Source organism: Trachurus japonicus, chromosome 9 (genome assembly GCF_045865225.1).
Source record: "Trachurus japonicus isolate A0001 chromosome 9, Traja_1.0".
NCBI lineage: Eukaryota > Metazoa > Chordata > Actinopteri > Carangiformes > Carangidae > Trachurus > Trachurus japonicus.
Window position 1 is genome coordinate 3,324,499 of NC_140915.1, and position 23,604 is coordinate 3,348,102.

The 23,604-nt window shown below is 39.7% G+C and overlaps 1 protein-coding gene across 1 annotated transcript; it reads right to left on the minus strand.

Annotated features, from left to right (window-relative positions):
• Positions 1-2,880: 2,880 nt before the first annotated feature.
• LOC146980633 (bile salt-activated lipase-like) lies at positions 2,881-22,838 on the minus strand. Its single transcript, XM_085785733.1, has 12 exons — positions 22,718-22,838; positions 19,709-19,856; positions 18,113-18,232; positions 17,762-17,959; positions 14,592-14,722; positions 11,903-12,010; positions 10,731-10,854; positions 8,235-8,421; positions 6,438-6,641; positions 5,323-5,520; positions 4,506-4,613; positions 2,881-3,038 (listed from the first exon to the last, which is right to left on the minus strand). Exons 1-12 carry the CDS (start codon positions 22,772-22,774, stop codon positions 2,972-2,974), a joined length of 1,650 nt encoding a protein of 549 aa, XP_085641859.1. The 5' UTR covers positions 22,775-22,838; the 3' UTR covers positions 2,881-2,971.
• Between the last annotated feature and the right edge of the window lie 766 nt (positions 22,839-23,604).

A 23,604-nucleotide genomic window follows, 5' to 3' on the forward strand; every position in this document is an offset into this window, starting at 1 on the left:
ATGAATTGAAAGAAGCTACTTAGCTTTTCAGAGGAGCTCAGATCCAAACTACAAACCCAGTGATTCAGTCCATGATCTGTGAGACTTTACAACCTGGTCCTTGAGGACAAGCAGCAGCGACTGGGACTCAGGGGAACAGCACCTCCTCATCACTGACCACTGAGGGTTCGGGTCAGAGCCACCGCTCCCTCCTGGGTCGCTTCAAACTCATCCTGAAAAAGACATGTCAGTGTAAATGTACAAATCATCAGGCTTATTAAAAGATAAATGGTCATTCTTATTGTGTAAAATTTGACTGAGATTGACCGTAACACTGGTAATCGTTACATCCCGACATACGACACTGTTTTGGACTTTAAAACTGCTCAACTGATGTATAAAGTAAATAATAATATGCTTTCAGACAGTGTCCAGAAGACGTTTCAGATCTGAGCCAGTAAATTTTGAACAAAGATATACATTAAATGACCCAATGTATGGAAAAAAATAGAATTAGCGATTACTTATAATAAATATAAAATAATATAAAATATAAGGGTAGGGAAAAGTAGCTGAAGCTTCTGTCTACTATTTCTAGTTTGTGTTAGGGGGGGGAAACAAGAATTATTGTTTCTTGTTTATTTATGTTTAAATCATATGTGTATATATTGTTGTTTATCTATGTGTGTACTTGATTCTGCAAGTTGAAAAAGACTCACTAAACTCAAGTAAACTCACAAAACCAAACTAAACCGAACTCAACTACACTGTCATTATGTACTGTGGTCTGCCAGTCAGATAATCCTGCATCGCTCTACAGGTGTCATGGAAATCTTTGGTTCTCATCTGAAAACTAGGAGTTAGTCGCTGCACAACACTGATCTTTCAGGAGCTTCTGGGTCACTCAGGTGAGATACAAAAACTTCTTATTCTGATGCATTTACTGTAAATAAGGTAAATGTTTTCCTTTTCTTCTCAGATGTCACTTCAGATGACTGCAGATGTTACTAGACTAGAGTTATGACATGACTGTCTCCACCTACCACTCTGTTCAGTCAATTAACGTGCACATGCACCTGGTATACAATACAGCAATACTAGCCTATAGCTTTTTTAAAGGCACTAGAAAACAACACATAATAGTTTCATACAACACTAAGTTACAGCCTATACAGTCAGAGTCCAGGCGCTAAACATGTTTTCCTTCCAACATCTGGAATTAAATATCACTTCATCATTAACCAAATGTTTTAATAACACAGAGCAGAGAAAGTTACAGATAGCTCCAACTAGAGGATTAAAGTTCACAGCTAGCACTAGCTTACACAGTCACTCTAGAAGCTAACATCTTCATTGATATTCTATCTTACAGTAAATGAGCTGATGTCAGGTTGATTTAATTTGCTCTCCACATATTTTAACATCAATAAACTTACCTGAGAAGAACAAAACACTCCAGCAAAGTGGCTGCAGTTGTATGTGTGGTCGTTAGCTGTTAGCCGTTAGCTTCCAGACTGAGCCAAGTCTTCAACAGCAACTGTCCAGTGACACGACCGTTAGTTTCTGAAGCGCGCTGCCCGCGAGCCACTGCTGCCGTTGCTAGGTTACCAACCGTCAGCATCACGTCATGCTCCTTCAATTCAAACGTCCCACGTCGCGTGTAGGACAGACAGTGGTAGTGTGTGTCTCTGAGCTCCGTTACTCCAGCAACGGCTGTAAACAAGTCTGAACGGTTTGGCAGGTTTTTTGTTTGTTTTTTTCTCTCTATCAACCTTATTGAGAATGGTACACACAACAATCAGATGTACATAGAACAGCAGACAGAGTGCTCCAAATTACTTTTCATAAGTTAGTATTAACAATATAGAATAATAATGAAAAGTAGGTAGGTAAATGAATAAAATGACACAGGGATAAGGAAAAAAAGGGAACAAAACATAGAACATACATTAAAAACTTCTTGTATATGTGTGGATGTGATGCTTTGTTTAGTTTCAATTAGTGTAAGGGATTACTCTTTAAATTCATGTAGGAAACTTCTGAAGTTAGGGGGGACATTTTGAGTTTTTGCATTTGTGTAGGCCTATATGGAATTTGTCGAATAGAATGAGTAGATTATTTGTAATGTAAGTAATGTCATGTTTTTCATGGACAAAATACATTATAACACTTGTTAATTTAACACACTAGGCTATTGTTTAAGTGGAGTCCAGAAAATTATTGATTGGGCACAATAGTAGAATAAATGGGTTAGGGATTCTGGTTCCATATTGCACGGTCCGGCGGGTTCCTCGGGTTGAAGTTGAAGCCGGTGGAGCGACGTCAGTGCCGTGTTCAAACAGGCTGACTGGTCCGAACCGGTCCAAACCACGGAGGTCCAAACGCTTCACACACCTCATTACATTCAATACAGTGGACAGAGTGTAAGTCGTTATTGTTTCTTTATGTAATTAACATCTAATCTTTACACTTTGGGAGCTCCTAAAGAATTATCTTTCATCTATTTTTTCAACAGAAATGAAAAATCTTCATATGTTTGTGATTTTAGCAGCTCATGGTAAATACTACAGACATTTTTATAATGATATAAGGACATGAGTCAGTGGAATAAACATCATGAATACGTATGATGAACTCAATTGACAACTGAGTTATTACTTCAACATTCATTTCTGGGTTTGTTTCTTTCGTGCGAGGACTCGGAGTTACTCTTTCTGTTATGAAGAGACACTGTCAGGTTTTACATTAATCTAGACAAGAGGTTCTTCACTTGGACTTGGTGACCGGTTACAGATGTGGAGCTTTAATACAAACATCTACCTTTATATTGAAGGAGCTGGTTCATGCTGTTTATATTCATTTATTTATTGATTTCCATCATGAATTATCTCAGACAGTGACTAAACATTTCCAGTGGTTTGTAATCAACACTGTTCAAAATAAAGAGCAGTGTTGTTCACTTTGCTCTCTCGTCTTCTTTGTCCTCTTCTCTCTATATTGACGGCAGGATGCTGTAGATTTGGGTCCAGTACTTGACGTAGTCTGATCTCAGGTCGTAGCTGAAGAGACAAGACGAGACTCAGCATCAGTCTCAGTGCAAAGACAACAAGGAGACAATCAGACAGACAGGGACAGAAGAACTAGAACTCAGTCCATACAAACGTTGGTATTTTTGAAACCGTGTGTTTCTCTGCACGGTTTGTTCTTTCGTCCACACGTAACCGCAGTCGTCGGCTCCTGAAACCGGAGTTTCTTGTAACCGGAGTCCAGGGTGAACTTTTTTTTTTAGAAAAGTCCGGTTTCAGCTTCATGTGTGGACAGGAAAACCGAGGAAAACCGCAACAAGTAAATTGTATCCATGGAGACTAGTGGAGCTCTAGACGTGACCAGCTGACGGAGTCGCTATTACTGGTGATATTTAGCATTTAGCATTTAGCATAGCCATTGTTGTTTTTCCGGTATAGAGTGCCGAAGCGGAAGCAGGAAGTAACGGCGCCATGGGTCCTCAATTCGAAAAAAGTCTCCATACAAATGAACGGGACTCCAAGTTTTATTTCGTGATCCGTTTGAATTGTGCCATGAGAAAAAAATATGTCCTTTACCTGTTTACAACTAGGGGTGGGAGAAAAAATCGATTCACATAAATATAGCGATATTTTTTTTGACGATTTTTAAATCGATTTTTTATTTTCAAAAATTGATTTTTTTTTAAATTATTTTATTTATTTATTAATTTTAATATTGTGCAATGTGCATTTGTTAGCCTTTTTTACATACAGAGAGTACAGGTTTTGGAAAAGGATTAAGTTCACTTTATAATGGAGTATGTTAATTTATAGGCTCCTACAGTATTTGTGTGCAGATAAATGTTAAAAATGCTAAAGACTAAAAATCGAGAGAATCAGCAATTTAAATCGAATCGCCATCCAAAAAATCGTAGAAGAATCGAATCGGGAGAAAAGCGTATCGTCCCAGCCCTGTTTAAAACATCACGTTTCATGAAGAGAAACCAGCAGTTTATCGTAAAACAGCAACAGAAGAATGTATTTAGTGTGAAGACGCTCTGCGGACTACAGATCTGGTGTCCCACAGAAAATACGTCACCAACTGACACGGGAAAGGAAGGACGCCATGTGGTCGCCATGGTGACGTCACCTACGCGACCTGTAGTCATTCTGGTTACAGATTCTTCTGAATTTTATTCTACAATAGTTTTACAACAAACTGCTGATTTCTCTTCATGAAACGTGATGTTTTAAACAGGTAGAGGACAGATTTTATTCTCATGACACAATTCAATCGGATCACGAAATAAAACTTTAACTCCCGTTCACTCACATGGAGACTTTTTCCGAGTTGAGGTCCCATGGGGCCGTTACTTCCTGCTACCGCTTCGGCTCTCTATAAAGGTTTGGTTTCAAAAATACTCGTGTTCATGTGGACTAGGCCTCAGTAGAACTCGGTAAAACTCAGTAGAAGACGGTAAAACTTGGTAGAACTCAGTAGAACTCGGTAGAAGCAAGTACCTGACAGAGGCCTTGTTGATCTTGTGGTTGATGGTCAGGTAGGGTTGGTGGTATTTGGTGAAGGGGGGCCAGGGAACTGGGACTCTACTGTCACCTCTACTGGGATCACTGGGCAGGGGAGAAGAGACAGAGCTGAGACCGGTTCACAGTGGTATTATACAGAGTATTAGATTTCTTTGGTACTTATTACTCTTACTTGAATACATTTCCAAGACAAATATTAGTACTTGTACTGGAGTTAATTAGTAGGAAGGCTGAAAAGTACTGGTTACTTTCAGGTCTTTTTCTAAAATCCTATTGGACACAAGCTGTGTTTGTCTGTGAAGGAAACCCTAACCCCTAAAAGCAGCACATCAGTGCAGCTGAGCAGCAAAGAGTTCATTTATATATTTATTTGTTTATTTCGGGCATGTCAATTAAATCATCATCATCACACTTCATCTTAGTTCAGTAATACAATACACAGTTAATTCTCAGAAACAAGAGTTAAAAGCTCCTTAAATTCATTTAGAAACAATTATAGTAATTCATTGATGTGAAAAATAAGACATTTACTCTTACTCTTACTTTTACTTAAAGTAAATTTAAAAGCATGTACTTTTGGATACTTAAGTACCTTTAAAAGCAAGTACTTTTTTACTCTTACTGGAGTAACATGTAGACTGAGCTACTTTTACTTGTAACAGAGTAAATTTTGACCAGTAGTATTTGTACTCAAGTACTGGGGTTGAGTAGCTACTCTGTCCATCTCTGCCGGTTCAGACCAGTTCAGACCAGTGTGTGTGTGTGTGTGTGTGTGTGTGTGTGTGTGTGTTACCCAGTCTTGGCGAAGTTGGTCCAGTAAGCGATCATGTATCCGGCCAGGTCTCGGTGTCGGGGGAAGTAGACCAGCGGCGTGGAGAAGGGTTTTCCGAACAGGTACTGCAGGTCCTCGGCGTGCTCCGCCTCCACCCAGCGGGGGAACCCGGGGATACGCGTCTTCATGTTGAACAGGTACGAGTAGGTACGGGCTCCACTGAGGGTCAAACCACACAGAGACCAGAGGTTTGTGAAGGATCAGGATAAGGATCGGTTAGTCTGGGTCCCTGAGACCAGAACCATCAGTCATCATCAATCATTCAGTTGTTGCATCCATAGATTGTAAAAAGAATGGACGTAGCACCCGTGACTTCACCCATTGGTTTGGGGGAGTCTGTTTTGTGCCGCTACTACGGGGGTTTGAACTTAGGCTGTTTCCATCCCTCAAAGCCACAGACAGCGTCAGATGGCGACTCAAACATGCACCCAGAAGTTTATTTTACTTGATATTCCTGTGTTTATGACACCAACGGGAGCTTCCCACTGCACCTGAACACACCGAGCGTCAGCTTGGGTCTCGACTCCACCAGACTTTGAATTAGATCTAGTTTTACAAACATGTCGACTTGTTGAAGTAAAAAAACTTCTGGGTGCATGTTTGAGTCTCCATCTGACGCTGTCTGTGGAAAAAAATTGCGGCTTTGAGGGATGGAAACAGCCTAAGCAACGGTACTTGCATCCGCTCCCATTCATCGTTGCCGTGGTGATGCGGGGACAGACACAACTACCGCAAAACAGGAGCAATTCAATTGAAAATCTTCAGATTCCTTCTTTTAGACCTAAAATGTTAGAAAATACAGCCCTACTTGAATTTGCCTGGAATTGTCCTTTAAATCTCTTCAGGAACTCGTGCTGTGGAAACACGGCTATTGAGAACCTGGAGGACAAGGCAAGGCAACTTTATTTGCAGTAAACAGTTTGTCTCAAATGTCTTTACACAGCATCATAACAACATCCTCTGACCTCTGACCCTCACATCCACTGAGGAGAAACAAGAAAACAGTTTATAACACAGAATATGCTAAATGGAAATGTTAACAGGAGAGATGTCCTCCTCCTCCAATCAGAACACACCTGGTGTTGTTGGCATGCAGTTGCAGAGCGATCTGAGTGGGGACCAGGAAGAGGAAGTCCGTCTCGATGTCGGCCACCGTCTTCTTCACCACCGCCTGGTCTGGAAACGACCCCCAGTGGGACGAGTAGACGGAGAAGGCCGAGTCCACGGCGGCGTTGCCCTTCTCCTTGGTCAGACCGGCCAGCAGGCCCGTCACGTGTTTCCTGAGGAGAGCCAGGAGCGTCACCTTCAGGGCCTCACGCTCCCTGTGGGAAACTACAGCTTCCACTGAACAAACAGCCGCAATTATCAACAGCTGCAACACCTTTGAGTTGCAGGATGTAAAATCATTTTTGGTAAGGAGTTGTATTTTTGGGTCAACTCTGGATGTCCCGAGTTTCAGAATGTAAGTCCAATTTTTGGGCTCGTAATGAAAATTAAACACGTTAAAGGCTAGGGAGGCAGCTTTTTTTTGACAGTATTAGGCAAAAACTTACACACTAACCTTGGGGATAATGTAAATGAAGTGATGTGAAAAAAGATCAGACGTCTGCGTCTCCCCTAGGCTCTGTTTTCAGCCTGCAAAGAATCTACCCGTGACGGCTGATTTTGACCAATCACAGAGCAGCAGCCCTTATTCGTATTATTTGGACGTTTTAAAACGTAAGAAAGAGACGTTTTTTCTCTACTCGCTGCTCTGGCTGAGGGGATGAGAACCGTGTGGACTCAACTCAAAGCTTTTTTCTAGATTTCTGCCTCCCTTTCCTTTAATGTGATGAGTCGGACGGAAATGTCCACTTCCACCTATGGGATTTTTAATGTATTTTTGAAAAAAAAAATTTAACTAACAGGTATCACCATGTAACGTTCCAATTTTATTACTCAGATTTAGACAAACATTTTTTGTATTACAGGTTTTCTGAAATGTTATGTTTAAATATGTAAATGAGGTAAATGAGGAATATCTAATGAAATATGCACTTATTTGTTTACATTTACATTTACATTTCCAGAACTGAAATGGATAAAGTTATTTTCAAATTTATTTTTTTTATTTTGTATTTTTGTCTCAAGTTTTCACAGAGGGAATTTGGGATATCTCTTTTTATCACTCTGTAAATGAGAAAATACTGTCAATACCGTAAAAAAAAAAATCATATTTCGCCATATGATTATGAATAAAATGTTGTATGAATGACATATCAACAATCCACTCGGGAAAAAGTCTTCAGAATATAATACAGACTGGAATAAAGAATTAAAAAATTTAAAAAAATGAAAAAATTAAAAACGAGGAGTTTCTATTTGGTTATAAAAAAGTCTCATATTAATGTGGATGAATCTACGTTACCACTTGTTAATGGTCCATTTTAGATAAATCTATGGTTTTGTCTCTATGGTTATTTTGTTATTATTAGTGGTGGTGGAAATGCTGGGCGAGCCGACCAGCGTTTCTTTACTTTCGGTTTCGTGGCGAGTCATGAGAATAACGCCGCCGTATGAATCTCCGTTTATGGTGGGAACTACGACGGTATGTGATCGTCTTCCAACCTCTGACTTTAATTCTTGATGAATGAAAACATGAGTCTGTCTTGCACCGGTCAAAGAATTTCACGGTGCGGAGGCTCATAAATGTTGTGAGAAAACACTTCGCTTTTACAAAACTCCTCGTTGTCCCTTTAAAAATGTCTAAATGTCTCTTACTATAAGTTGAAATTTTGGTCCAGGGGTAAAAATTGAAAAAGGCTGAAGGGTCATCTGAGGGGTCCAGATTTGCCCTTCAGAATAAAAGCCCTTAACCCAGCTGCCCTACTCACACTGGGATGACGGCGGTTCTGTTGTTGATGGAGGGAACGTCCACGCCGGCAAAAATGTGTCCGTCCATGCTGTTGACTCCGGCCATGTAGTCGAACTGAGCGGCGTTGTGGAACAGCCGGCTGGGCTCGTCAGGGATGAAGTCCCCGTCCACCACCGGGGCCATTTCCAGCAGGTCCATGACCGTACCTGGACACACACACACACACACACACACACACACACACACACACACACACACACACACACACACACACACACACACTAAATGCTCAAATCGTTCTTCAGTGCCCTTATAGAACAAGGGTCAATGAAATGAACCATCAGCTGGCCTGGTTAAGCGTCAAAAGTAGACTGCACTGTTCTCTGGCTTGTTTTGTAAAAAAATGTCACAATAACAAAAAACCCAGTAATTTTTTTATAATAAATTAGTGTTTTTTTCTGAAAGTCATAACTACTCTACACGGCAGTCTTCAGAAGGTCGTTTCTTGTTGCCCCCATGTAGAACAAAAGCAAAACAAAAAACTGTTTATTATAGAGTGATGGCTGCATGGAATTCTCTGCCGAGATTTTTGATGCGAGAAGGTAGTGCCGCCTCTTTTACACAGGGACTAAAGATGTATTTGTTTTTACAAGAGGGAGTGACTCTCTGACCATTAGAGACAGTTGCATCATGTCACAAATAATCAATCAATCAATCAATTTGTTTATTTTGGGCATGTCAATTTAAATCATCATCATCACACTTCATCTTAGTTCAAATAATACAATACACATGGCCGAAAGGGAAAGCGGGAGAAGCTAAAGCTGATCTAGTCCCGCCCCCATGCATGATTTCTGTTCCTTTGTAGGCTACTTTAAAGGGACAACGAGGAGTTTTGGAAAAGCGAAGCGTTTTCACACTACATTTATGAGCCTCCGCACCGTAAAATTCTTTTGACCGGCGCAAGACGGACTTATGTTTTCATTCATCAATAATTAAAGTCAGAGGTTCAAAGAGGTTCACATACCGCCGTAGTTCCCACCATAAACGGCGATTCAGCTACGTTATTCTCATGACTCGCCACGAAACCGAAAGTAAAGAAACGCTGGTCGGCTCGCCCAGCATTTCCACCACCACTAATAATAACAAAATAACCATAGAGACAGAATGATATATTTATCGAAAATGGGCCCATTAACAAGTGTGGGTAGCGGAGATTCATCCACATTAACGTGAGACTTTTTTATAACCGATTAGAAACTCCTCGTTGTCCCTTTAAGAACAGTTTGTAAATGAGACGTGAGCTTTTTTTATGTTTTGTGTTGCTGTTGTCCATTGTATGAATGATGATGATCTGTGTTGAAAGTTCTGTGTTAAATTCTGAAACAGAAATGTTTGTAAGACGTTTTGACCCCAGGAAGAATAGCTGCTGTCTTGTACAGCAGCTAATGGGGATAAACAAACAAACTCACACAGCTGAAGGACGACGTGCTGCTGATACAGATGTGTTGATGACGTTTCCTCCTCATGGAGCTAATTGTTGGCTCTGGTCGACGTCTAGTGCTTCACAGTCACAGAATAAAAACTGAACTGTTTTACTGGAGTCACGCTGCGCTCCCGTCATCTCGATCGTTAAAGGGATAGTTCAACATTTTGTCAAATTGGCCCATTGCCATAATCCCTATAGTCATAGCAGTAGGTTCGTTCAAACTCATCAAATACACAATCCAACAACTCCACAACGCTCTGGTGGACAAGTTGTGAGCTGCACATTCACCACGCTATGAGATAATAACACAACGTTACCACACAGAGTTGTTTTAGAGGGAAATTCATGTAAAACCACTGATGCACGTTGCCTTCAGGGACAGTTTTTCATCATCAGTCTCTGTATTTCCCTCTAAAACAACTCTGTGTGGTAACGTTGTGTTATTATCTCATAGCGTGGTGAATGTGCAGGTCACAACTTGTCCACCAGAGCGTTGTGGAGTTGTTGGATTGTGTATTTGATGAGTTTGATGAGGGAAACCAAGAAATCCCATAATGAGCCTCCGTAGCGTAGCTCTGAGCAGCTCACGGCTCTGCTCCGCCGTTCTAAAAACAGCTTGCACCGACAATTAAAGGTAACGAACCTACTGCTATGACTATAGGGATTATGGCAATGGGAACAATTTGACAAAATGTTAAACTTTAAACTTTCCCTTTAAGTACAAGGTGGTAATCTGAGCTGTTTTAGATCAGTTTTTCAAATGTGTTTGGTATTATCACAAGTCTTTCAGTCTTTGCGGTGACGTAACACAATCAACAACCAATAGATGAGCTCTAACAAAACTAGAAACAGGACAAACAATGACAAGTGCAGCATTGACGAATGGGAAACACCGGCGAAAAGTTGAAAGCCCGATCAATATGGAGCGTTCAGAAAGAGGAGCGGTCACCTGATGTGTGTTACTTCATGCAGATGTGTGTTACTTCATGCAGATGTGTGTTACTTCATGCAGATGTGCAGACTGACCTTTTCCAAGGATGAGCAACACGTCGATTTTCCCGGCCATGGTGAGACCGACCGGGTCGCTCATCTTCAGACACGTCAACATATCGTCCTCGTTGCTTCTCCAGCAGCCGACCTTACGGGCGACCTGCACACACACACACACACACGGTTCAGCTGTGGTGACAACAAACAACCACAGTGTGGCTGACCAATGTGAGTTTTTCAATTCCATGCTCAGAGTTTGTGATATTGTCTCTATATATTGTTATTCACACAGATTCTCTGCACTCGAGCTTCAGACCAGTTCAGACACTGTAAAAACTCTAAATCTTTCCAAGGATATTTGTCTTTATTTCTTGTAAAAATGTCTCATTTCTAGTCAAAACTAAACTCTTTTCACTTAAAATAAGACTCATCGCATTAAAAAGTAGCTTGTTTTACTTCTTTCAAGCAGATTTTCACTTGAAATAAGTAGAAAAATCTGATAGTGGAGCAAGTTTTTCTTTCTTATTACAAACACAAAAAATTTGCATCACTGGCAGATTTTTCTACTTATTTCAAGTGAAAATTTGTTTGAAACAAGTGAAAATGATCTAAAAACAAGTTCATTTTTAGGTGGCGAGTCTTATTTTAAGTGGAAAGAGTTTAGTTTTGACTAGAAATGAGACATTTTGACAAGAAATAAGACAAATATTCTTGGAAAGATTTTGAGTTTTTGCAGTGGACCAGTTCTAACTTTCCCTCAGGCTGCTTCTGTTCACTCTCTCAGATGTTTTGAACAACAACCCTGTCAAACCCACCAACCAATCACAGATCAGGTCAGGTGAACTGTTGACCAATCAGATTATCCCTGGCTGCTTGTATTGTATTTTTCTAAGTGTAATTTATATAACCTTGTTTTCACTTCTAGCACTTCCCTCCCCCTTCCCCTTAAAGAGCTTCTAGCTCGTTTCAGGCTTTCCTTGAAAATAAGAATTTTGTTCTTAATTTGCTTGCCTGGGTAAATAAAGCTTCACTGCTTCACGGCTCCACGGGGTTTATTCATCGTGTTTCCTTCATTTCTTATCAAATCTCTGTCAGCAACAACTTCAAGAGACAAAATCACAAAACTCTTTTACTCCAGATTTGATACAGATCAATGCACAAAGTTTGTGTCGTGTCGCGTCGCGTCGTGTCGTGTTGTGTTTGTGGACCTTCTTGGTCAGGGCCATGGGTTTGGTCTGCAGAGCCCAGGGGCTGAGAGCGACTCCACACTGGGTGATCGCTCTGCGGAATAAACCTTTACTGTAGGGAGACAACATCTGACAGAGAGAGAGAGAGAGGTTATCAACAATAAAAATACTCAGTCAAATATATGATTTTATTTCATCAGCTGAAGTTGTTATCTAGAGATTTAAAAAAAAGTCAGAACCGTGAAAAACCTGGGGTTTGTTGTGTGAAGCTGAGTTAAGGACTATAAAACTGCTCAAATTATGTATAAAGTAAATAATAATCTGCTTCCAGATGGTGTCCAGAGGATGTTTCAGACCAGAACCAGTAGATATGAACTAAGAGGGATTCATGTGTATACAAAAGCAAAAGTACGAACAAATGTGAAACAGAGATGTATTAATCAATTACAGGAGTCAATCAATGGAATAATCTAGAATTAGAAATCAAACTGTGCAACACACTTCATAGATTCAAAAAGTTATTTAAAAATAATATTATTAATAAATATAAAACTGATTTATAAATACCAGTGTGCTTATAAACTGCTGTATGTAGAATATGCGTTTTTTTTGTTTGTTTTTTGTTTGTTGTTGTTGCTCTGTAAAAAAAAAAAAATGTTTTAAATTGAGTGAACGAAAAATGTTAATTTAAGAAGGGTAGGCAAAATAAGCTGATGCTTCAGCCTACACCTTTTCGGTCAAAGTAAATTGATTTGCTTGTTGTGTTTTTTGTTCTGATTTATTTTGTTTTGTATTTATACCTTTATATTTGTCTACTGTATTTGTTTTTATGAGACCGAAATAAACATACTAAACTAAGGATAAGTCATGGTCAACCTTCAGCCTTTAACATTCAACCTTCAGCCTTTAACCTTCAACCTTCAGCCTTTAACCTTTAACATTCAATCTTCAGCCTTAAACTTTCAGCCTTCAATCTTCAATCTTCAGCCTTTAGCTTTCAGCCTTTAACCTTCAGCCTTTAACATTCAATCTTCAGCCTTAAACTTTCAGCCTTCAATCTTCAATCTTCAGCCTTTAACCTTCAGCCTTTAACATTCAATCTTCAGCCTTAAACTTTCAGCCTTTAGCCTTTAACATTCAGCCTTTAACCTTCAATCTTCAGCATTTAACCTTCAGACTTTAACCTTCAATCTTCAGCTGAAGGCTGAAGGTTAAAATTTAACCTTCAGCCTTTAACTTTTAGCCTTCAGCCGTCAACTTTCAGCCTTTAACTTTCAGCCTTTAACCTTCAGCCTTCAGCCTTTAACCTTCAATCTTCAGCTGAAGGCTGAAGGTTAAAATTTAACCTTCAGCCTTTAACTTTTAGCCTTCAGCTGTCAACTTTCAGCCTTTAACTTTCAGCCTTTAACCTTCAGCCTTCAGCCTTTAACCTTCAGAGTTTAACCTTCAACCTTTAACCTTCAATCTTCAGCCTTTAGCCTTTAACCTTCAGCCTTTAACCTTCAGCCTTCAACCTTTAACCTTCAATCTTCAGCCTTTAGCCTTTAACCTTCAGCCTTCAACCTTCAGCCTTTAACCTTCAGCCTTCAACCTTCAGCCTTCAACCTTTAACCTTTAACCTTCAGCCTTTAACCTTCAGCCTTCAGCCTTTAACCTTCAGCCTTCAGCCTTTAAACTTCAGCCTTCAACCTTCAGCCTTTAACCTTTAACCTTCAGCTTTTAGCTTTCAGCCTTTAACCTTCAACCTTCAGCCTTCTACCTTCAGCCTTTAACCTTCAGCCTTCAGCCTTTAACCTTCGGCCTTCAACCTTTAACCTTTAACCCTCAGCTTTTAGCTTTCAGCCTTTAACCTTCAGCCTTTAACATTCAATCTTCAGCCTTAAACTTTCAGCCTTTAGCCTTTAACATTCAGCCTTTAACCTTCAATCTTCAGCATTTAACCTTCAGACTTTAACCTTCAATCTTCAGCTGAAGGCTAAAATTTAACCTTCAGCCTTTAACTTTTAACCTTCAGCCTTGAGCCGTCAACTTTCAGCCTTTAACTTTCAGCCTTTAACCTTCAGCCTTCAGCCTTTAACCTTCAGAGTTTAACCTTCAACCTTTAACCTTCAATCTTCAGCCTTTAACCTTCAGCCTTCAACCTTCAGCCTTTAACCTTCAGCCTTCAACCTTTAACCTTCAATCTTCAGCCTTTAGCCTTTAACCTTCAGCCTTCAACCTTCAGCCTTTAACCTTCAGCCTTCAACCTTCAGCCTTCAGCCTTTAACCTTCAGCCTTTAACCTTCAGCCTTCAGCCTTTAAACTTCAGCCTTCAACCTTCAGCCTTTAACCTTTAACCTTCAGCTTTTAGCTTTCAGCCTTTAACCTTCAACCTTCAGCCTTCTACCTTCAGCCTTTAACCTTCAGCCTTTAACCTTCGGCCTTCAACCTTTAACCTTTAACCCTCAGCTTTTAGCTTTCAGCCTTTAACCTTCAGCCTTCAACCTTCAACCTTCAGCCTTTAACCTTCAATCTTCAGCCTTTAACCTTCAGCCTTTAACCTTCAGCCTTCAACCTTCAACCTTCAGCCTTTAACCTTTAACCTTCAGCTTTTAGCTTTCAGCCTTTAACCTTTAACCTTCAACCTTTAACCTTCAGCCTTCATTCTTCAGCCTTTAACTTTCAGCCTTCAGCTTTCGTATGACAGGTTGTCCATCCTGAACCGTCTCACCTGGAAGCTGACGCTGGCGGCCCCGGCTGATTGGCCGAACACGGTGATGTTGTCGGGATTCGCTCCGAAGGCCGCGATGTTCCTACGGACCCAGGAGAGGGCGGCGTGCTGGTCCCACAGCCCGTAGTTACCTAGGCAACAGACAGCAGAGCTCGGCTCATCACCACTTCCTGTCTGACCCACTGGGCCGGGCGGTCAGACAGACAGACAGACAGACAGACAGACAGACAGACAGACAGACAGACAGTCCTCCCACCTGAACCGTCCGTCACCATAACAACCAACACTCAGGGTTCAGAAAGTCAAGAGTTAAACAAGTGGAAACAGGCGACACATCTCTCTTCAGACACAGTTAGTCTGTTAGTCTGTTAGTTAGTTTATTTGTGTCTTAGTTAGTTAGTTAGTTAGTTAGTTTATTTGTGTCTTAGTTAGTTAGTTAGTTAGTTAGTTAGTTAGTTAGTTTATTTGTGTCTTAGTTAGTTAATCGGTTAGTTAGTTTGTGTCTTAGTTAGTTAATCGGTTAGTTAGTTTGTGTCTTAGATAGTTAATCAGTTAGTTAGTTTGTGTCTTAGTTAGTTAGTTAATTAATTTGTGTCTTAGTTAGTTAGTTAATTAGTTTGTGTCTTAATTAGTTAATCAGTTAGTTAGTTTGTGTCTTAGTTAGTTAGTTGATTAGTTTGTGTCTTAGTTAGTTAGTTAATTAGTTTGTGTCTTAGTTAGGCTAGTTAATCAGATCGTTAGTTTGTGTCTTAGTTAATCAGTTAATTAGTTTGTGTCTTAGTTAGTTAGTCAGTTAGTTGCTTAGTTAGTTGGTTGGTTAGTTAGTTAGTGTCTTAGTTAGTTAGTTGGTTAGTTAGTTAGTTAGTTAGTTAGTTAGTGTCTTAGTTAGTTAGTTAGTTAGTTAGTTAGTTAGTTAGTGTCTTAGTTAGTGTCTTAGTTAGTTAGTTAGTGTCTTTGTTAGTTAGTTAGTGTCTTAGTTTATTAGTTAGTTAGTTAGTGTCTTAGTTAGTTAGTGTCTTAGTTAATTAGTTAGTTAGTGTCTTAGTTAGTTAGTGTCTTAGTTAGTTAGTGTCTTAGTTAATTAGTTAGTTAGTGTCTTAGTTAGTTAGTTAGTTAGTTAGTGTCTTAGTTAGTTAGTGTCTTAGTTAGTTAGGTAGTTAGTTAGTGTCTTAGTTAGTTAGTGTCTTAGTTAATTAGTGTCTTAGTTAGTTAGGTAGTTAGTTAGTGTCTTAGTTAGTTAGTGTCTTAGTTAATTAGTGTCTTAGTTAATTAGTGTCTTAGTTAGTTAGTTACTTATCCTGAGAGGAGCCAATCTGCCTGCTGAATGAGCAGCGGAACTATCATCATCACTTCAACAGTTTATTTTAGTGTCCAGTTTGATAGATATTGATAAGAAGCTCACACAGTAAACAGAAGACGGACAATTTCCATGATCCTCAACAGCGGCTGGCACACACACACACACACACACACACTCACACACACACACACACACACACACACACACACACACACACACAGACACACACACACACACACAGACACACACAGACACAGACACACACACTCAGCGGTGTCTCTCTCTCTCCCTGTGATTGGTCAAAAGACTTTTTTCCACGGATGTGAAAAACGCATTAAATGGAACCTGTTCTGAAAACTTTAATGACAGACGAAAGTTTGGGACTCGGTGTGTAAACATGATCGACACAACATGAGGTCGGATTTATTTTTGGACGTGCGGCAATTTAGGATGAAAAAAACGAACTCGGTGTGCAAAGACCTTAACAGCTGCTGTTTATCTGCTACACACACACACACACACACACATCCTCTGATAACAGGCATGCTGGGAAATGAGCAGCCGGCACCACAACTCTCCCATTCAGTCCCAGTTGGACCACGACACGACGTCATCCTGCTCCACAACAACATGGTCACATGATCACCTGAGTCCACGACACCTGGGACCAGTTTGTTGCATCTGAATCAAAATTATCTGGATTTTAAAATCCCTTCTCGACCTTTGAAAAATCGAGCTAATCCGTCTATATTACGTAATCCCAGTTGTTCAGAGCAAAGTTGGTTAGTTGGTAGTGTTAATGTGACTGTGTTCCTGATCCCACTAAAATGTTCTGAACAACACAAACTGAGGTTTGATCCAGATTAAAACAGAGACTGGATCACGTGATCTGGTTTTAGTTTAGAAACAACTCATTTAGAGATTTGATCCAGAATCTGATCAGATTACTGTTGAACACCTCTGATCTGATCTGGTCTCTGTTCACCTGACCAACATGAAAACACACCAGACTGTTGGTGGCACTGTGGGGGGTTGTCTGTTAGTTAGTTAACTAGTTAGATTATTTGTGTCTTAGTTAGTTAGTTAGTTAACTAGTTAGATTATTTGTGTCTTAGTTAGTTAGTTAGTTAACTAGTTAGATTATTTGTGTCTTAGTTAGTTAGTTAGTTAGTTAGTTAGTTATTTAGTTAGTTAGTTAGTTAGTTAGTTAGTCAGTCAGTCAGCTAGCTAGCTAGTTAGTTAGTTAGTCTGTCTGTTTATATGTTAGTTAATTAGTTAGTTAGTTTATTTGTGTGTTTGTGTCTTAGTTAGTTAGTTAGTTAGTTAGTTAGTTAGTTAGTTAGTTAGTTAGTTAGTTTATTTGTGTGTTTGTGTCTTAGTTAGTTAGTTAGTTTGTGTGTTTGTGTCTTAGTTAGTTAGTTAGTTTGTGTGTTTGTGTCTTAGTTAGTTAGTTATTAGTTTATTTGTGTCTTAGTTAGTTAGTTAGTTAGTGTCTTAGTTAGTTAGTTATTAGTTTATTTGTGTCTTAGTTAGTTAGTTAGTTAGTTAGTTAGTGTCTTAGTTAGTTAGTTATTAGTTTATTTGTGTCTTAGTTAGTTAGTTAGTTAGTTAGTTAGTTTGTGTCTTAGTTAGTTAGTTAGTTAGTTAGTCAGTTAGTTAGTTAGTGTCTCAGTTAGTTAGTTAGTCAGTCAGTCAGTCAGTCAGTTAGTTAGTTAGTTAGTTAGTTAGTCAGTCAGTTAGTTAGTTAGTTAGTTAGTTAGTGTCTTAGTTAGTCTGTGTCTCAGTTAGTTAGTTAGTTAGTTAGTTAGTTAGTTAGTCTGTGTCTTAGTTAGTTAGTTAGTCAGTTAGTCAGTGTGTCTGTGGCTCAGACCTGGCAGTCGGGCGTCCCCGGTGCTCAGGAAGCCCAGAGTCCCGACCCGGTAGTTCACCGTGACGACGATGACTCCGCCCCTGTCGGCCATCTCCTTCCCGTCGTACAGAGAGTCTCCGAGGATCGCCGCGTCGTTGGACGCTCCCAGCAGGAAGGCGCCGCCGAACAGGTAGACCATCACCGGCAGGTTGGTGGACACTGAGGACAGAAGACGTCTTATTGTGAAAGGACTCAGACTCACTTCCTGTTGGAACTGAAACAACGTGTGTGTGTATGTGTGTGTGTGTGTGTGTGTGCGTGTGTGTGTGTGTGTGTGTGTGTGTGTGTGTGTGTGTGTGTGTGTGTGCGTACATTTGCGTCCCTGTGGAACGAAGATGTTCAGGTAGAGACAGTCCTCGCTGCCCTGGGTTTTCGTCTGCAGGAGCGTCACCTGAAGGCAGCGGTCACGATAGTTTGTGGCCTTCAGGATCCCTGGGAGAAAAACACACAAACACAACAGACAGTGTGAGTGACTCTGGACCCGGACAGCACTGCAAAAACTCAAAATCTTACCAAGAATATTTGTCTTATTTATAGTCAAAATGTCATTGTCAGTAGCTTGTTTTTAGACACTTTTTACTCATTTCAAGCACACACTCATTTCTTATTACAAGCACAAAAAACCTGCTTTCACTGGCAGATTTTTCCACTTATTTCAAGTGAAAATTTGTTTGAAACAAGTGAAAATGATCTAAAAACAACTTAATTGTTGGTGATGAGTCTTATTTTAAGTGGAAAGAGATTAGTTTTGACTAGAAATGAGACATTTTGACAAGAAACAAGACAAATATTCTTGGAAAGATTTAGAGTTTTTGCAGTGAGGAAGCTCAGGGTTCCCATGCATCCTGGGAAAACCTGGAAAATGGTGGACCAGTTTTCCACTCATGGAAAACATGTCAGAGGTTATTTCATAGATAAGTTAAAGAGCCTCAGACTTCACATCTTTAAAGGGATAGTTCAACATTTTGTCAAATTGGCCCATTGCCATAATCCCTATAGTCATAGCAGTAGGTTCGTTACCTTTAATTGTCGGTCCAAGCTGTTTTCAGAACGGCGGAGCAGAGCCGTGAGCTGCTCAGAGCTACGCTACGGAGGCTCATTATGGGATTTCTTGGTTTCCCTCATCAAACTCATCAAATACACAATCCAACAACTCCACAACGCTCTGGTGGACAAGTTGTGAGCTGCACATTCACCACGCTATGAGATAATAACACAACGTTACCACACAGAGTTGTTGTAGAGGGAAATACAGAGACTGTTGATGAAAAACTGTCCCTGAAGGCAACGTGCATCAGTGGTTTTACATGAATTTCCCTCTAAAACAACTCTGTGTGGTAACGTTGTGTTATTATCTCATAGCGTGGTGAATGTGCAGGTCACAACTTGTCCACCAGAGCGTTGTGGAGTTGTTGGATTGTGTATTTGATGAGTTTGATGAGGTGAAACCAAGAAATCCCATAATGAGCCTCCTCTGTAGCGTAGCTCTGAGCAGCTCACGGCTCTGCTCCGCCGTTCTAAAAACAGCTTGCACCGACAATTAAAGGTAACAAACCTACTGCTATGACTATAGGGATTATATGGCAATGGGCCAATTTGACAAAAATGTTGAACTATCCCTTTAAATCAGACTTCTAGAGGTGAGAGAGGACCACAACAACAACACTTCCTATTGGCTGCTCCAGAGTTGGTACATTCCCTTTCCAGTTGATGTTATTTGTAAATTTGTCTCAGTGTTTCGTTTCTTGTTAATTTGTTTTCTGAAATGTGAATTTGTTTCGGGACTTGTAAATGTGTTATGATGATGTAATTTTGTTTTATGATAGGCTATGTAATGTCATGTGTGTGTGTGTGTGTGTGTGTGTGTGTGTGTGTGTGTGTGTGTTGTGTTGTGTTTCAGGGAGTTACCGCTCCATCCGGGATGAGGTTTTGGTTTCTCGAACTTTCCGGGGACGTCAGCGAAGGGGATCCCTTTGAAGACGTCGACGGACCTGAAGAGTCCCATCCTGTGGCTCTTCCCCTCCACCTGCCCCCCCTCCGTCTTCACCACGCCCAGCTACACACACACACACACACACACAGAAATATAGCATCAACACAATTACCACGTTTACATGATGTTTTTTAAATTAGGAATTAATTATTCTGAATTAAATAGTTCGGAATTAAAATATTCTCCGAATTGAGGTTTACATGGAAAACACGTTAAATCGCCGTCTTCTCCGGGCCGCCATCTTGCTGTGCGTGGAATCTCTGTCAATCTGTATATCCACAAGTTTCCAAACATCATCATCTATGGTCAAAACCAGAAGCCAGTTTTGCCGGTTTGGTGGAATTGTACGTTTACGTTTCCATGGTTTTCAGTCGTTGTCATAGTTACGGTAAACGCATGGATCTATTAACGCTGGCTTTTAACACGGATGTCAGTCTGTGTGATATCCACTGTTAAAAGCTGCTGTGATGATCCATGCCTTTTACAGATTTTCTTTGCAAAACAAAAAAAAGAAAAAAAAAAAGATGCATTTACCGCGACTACCGAAACCATGGAAACGTAAACATAAAATTCCACCAGAAGTGCAAAACCGGCTTATGTTTTTGACGTTTGGAAAAGGTGGATTGGTCTACATGGCCCCAGCTGAAGACCATGTTATAGTTTCCTTGTTCCCATGGTGACTTTCTACTCAAAAAATGAACCGATTATTAGTATTAATGGGTCAAAGTTATTGTTATTACCAGTTAACAGTTGTATTCTGTGTATTTTATTAGGCTACTTTTATGTTATGTGTAGGGACTACAGATGGAAACTAGCTGGGAGCTAAATCTGGTGCAACCACCTTTTCCTTTTTTCCCTTTAAATGATTAAATCAGAAGTAAGTGGTCCGGTGGTTTTGGCTAATGCTGCGTTCCAGGCAGGCTTTTGAAACCGTAAATTACAGCTTCAAGTCACGACTTACGACTTTGTAGCGTTCCAGGCAACCCACTCGTGTTTCTCCGACCTGTTTTACCTGTGAAAGTCACTATAACGGCCACTCGTAACTTCTGACCCGTGAACTCGTACCAGATCGAACTGGTACCACTTCATAGGTCGGAAAAATACGAGTTACGAGTTTCCTTGAACGCACCATAACGTCTTGTCAGCCGATGGAGTTAGCAGCCCCCGCCCTCGTCATGGATCTATTGGTCCTCGTCCCTACGTCACCACATTCAGGCGCATCCCTTGGCTGCACACACAGAGAGGACTGCCCCTTTATGCCGTTCTCTCTCCTCATTGGATAAAGGTTGTAGGATACAAGGAAAGTTTTCTCCTGGGCTCAGAGCAGAGCAGAGTGACTGACAGACCCGTGTTTCAGACCAAACACTCTATAGAAGTGATTGCTGTCGGAAGATACAACTATTTAAGACTTAGATTAACACAAATATATCACTTACTTCTGCTTTAATGTAATTGCACATTGTCCCTTATTAAACTAATAAACTAAACTAATCATGTTCATTTCTAACAGGAAACATCATGGATGAGGAAAAACTGAGCCACTTCTGTGTTTGTTGTTTTGTTTCCAGCTCAGGAGGAAGTAGCTACAACATTTTTGTGGTTGTTTTAGGCTCATGTCAACATGCTGTTATTCTGAATAAAGGTAATAAAGTGCATGTTTACACACATCATGAATGGTTATTGGATTCTGGGCCATAGAAGAAGCCAAATCCCTCAAGTTTTTAATCCGATTAATACATTTTTTGCATGTGAACATAGCTGCTGTGATTTACAGAGTTTCACTGAGACACTGAAGGCAACATGACAGCAGAGACATGAATTAACCCTTCAGGTCCCAGTGAGTGAGTGAGCCGTGTGTTAGAAACAGTAAATGTTCAGTTTGATGTGAAGATGATTTGTAGCTGCAGATCAAACTGAAGTTAAATCAGATTAAACAGATTAAACAGAACCTCAGGGTTTGTTTGGGTTTTTGTTTTTTTTAGGCGAGGCATCTTTATTTATAAAGCACATTTCATACCAAGGGGCAACTCAATGCGCTTTACATGAAGACAAAACATTTAACATTTACAGGTGCAAATGAACAAATGTTGCTATAACCTGGTTCAACACTTCTTTTCTTGTCTCATGGGAATAATGTTTTTTGTGCATTGTCTCTGTTTTAAATAAATTAATTCCTATTCCTATTCTTAACAGTAAGAACTGGAAACGGGGGGAAAAAACTGCATAAAACATGCAATTTTTAAAAATTAAAATAAAACCCAGAAAAGTAAAGACTGGAAACATTAAACATATAATTGCACCCAGGTCTATCTTTTCTCTGTTGGCCTTGTCACTGCCGTCCTACTGCTCTTATTGCTGCGTCATGGTGCACGTGACCACTATAACTGGACTTAAACCGATGTTTGTTGCTTTTTAGTTTTTAGTGAACTTTGTTTTATTTCAACTCTGTTTTTTAACATATTTATTGCACTCACTGCACTTTCTTTTTGGGTCTGTATGTCAGTGATACTGTTGTATATTCTGTTGTGTATGTATGAACAAGGCAGCTGTTTCTTCCTGCGCCCACTTGCCCAAGACAAATTTCCCTTGTGGGACAAATGAAGTTTATTTGATTTGATTTGATTTTTTAATTAAAAGCAAGAAAAAAGAATATACAGGCTAGCCTATAAAATAAAAACTAGGCTAAAGTAGAGCATAAAATTTGAGTTTGCAGCATGAAATATTGATTTGTATTAAAACAATTAAGAGGATTAACAGTGCAAATACAAGATTATACTATTCAATGTTATTTAGCAGCAGAATAATTAGTTCATCATCCTTGCATGACAACAAGGTAATTAATGGTTTCTTTAATGAATTATAGTTTCTAAATGAGAATCTGAATCTGTGTGTGTGTGTGTGTGTGTGTGTGTGTGTGTGCTCACCTTGGCAGCCGAAGCTGCGTTCAGTCCGACGCTGAGCAGAACCAGCAGCAGCAGCATCTTCACCTGTGTGAGTCACACACTCAACACCTGCTGCTATTTGTAGCTCAGAGAAACCTCTTATCTCCAACACGACCCCCCCTACACACACACACACACACACACACACACACAGCAGGGAAAAAATAGGTTTAGTAGTTAACTGTGACTCCACATTTAAAACCAGTACATTTAAACATTTACAATCACGACATAATAAGACAAGACAACAAAAACTTACATTAAATCTTTACAACAGCTATAAATCATCATCGTAAATCAAAAAACATATATAAGACACACAATACACAGTGCTTATAATATAAAATAAGGCAAAACAAATGTAACAACAACAAGAAAACCTACATAAGCCGACATAAAACCCCTATACTATGTGTGTATGTGTATGTGCGCATGTTTCATCTTACAGGTATTCAATTCCAAGATTTTTGTTTAATTTGCTTGTAAAATATTGATTTCTGTGTGAATTTGGTTTCGAATGCCTCAACATTTTTTCTCAATTCATATATTTTTAATGGGGATAATGAGTGTCACTTTTACGTTTTTTTTTTGTTATTTTTTATCGTTGTAGTCTTCTATTTATTGTTTTTATGAGGTGAGATGTCCTTTATAAACCCCTCTGGAGTCCTTTAATCTCACCTGCACATCTGGTTTGCTGTATTTATGCTGTTTTGCTGGCTTGTAGCCTAGAATTGTGCAAATTAATAAATAATAATAATAATAATAATAATGTGAAATAAAGCTATATGTATATAGGGTTAGTGTATTTTGTGTCACTCTGAGTTGGGTCAGTCAGAGACATTATACAATAATAATAATAATAAAATAAT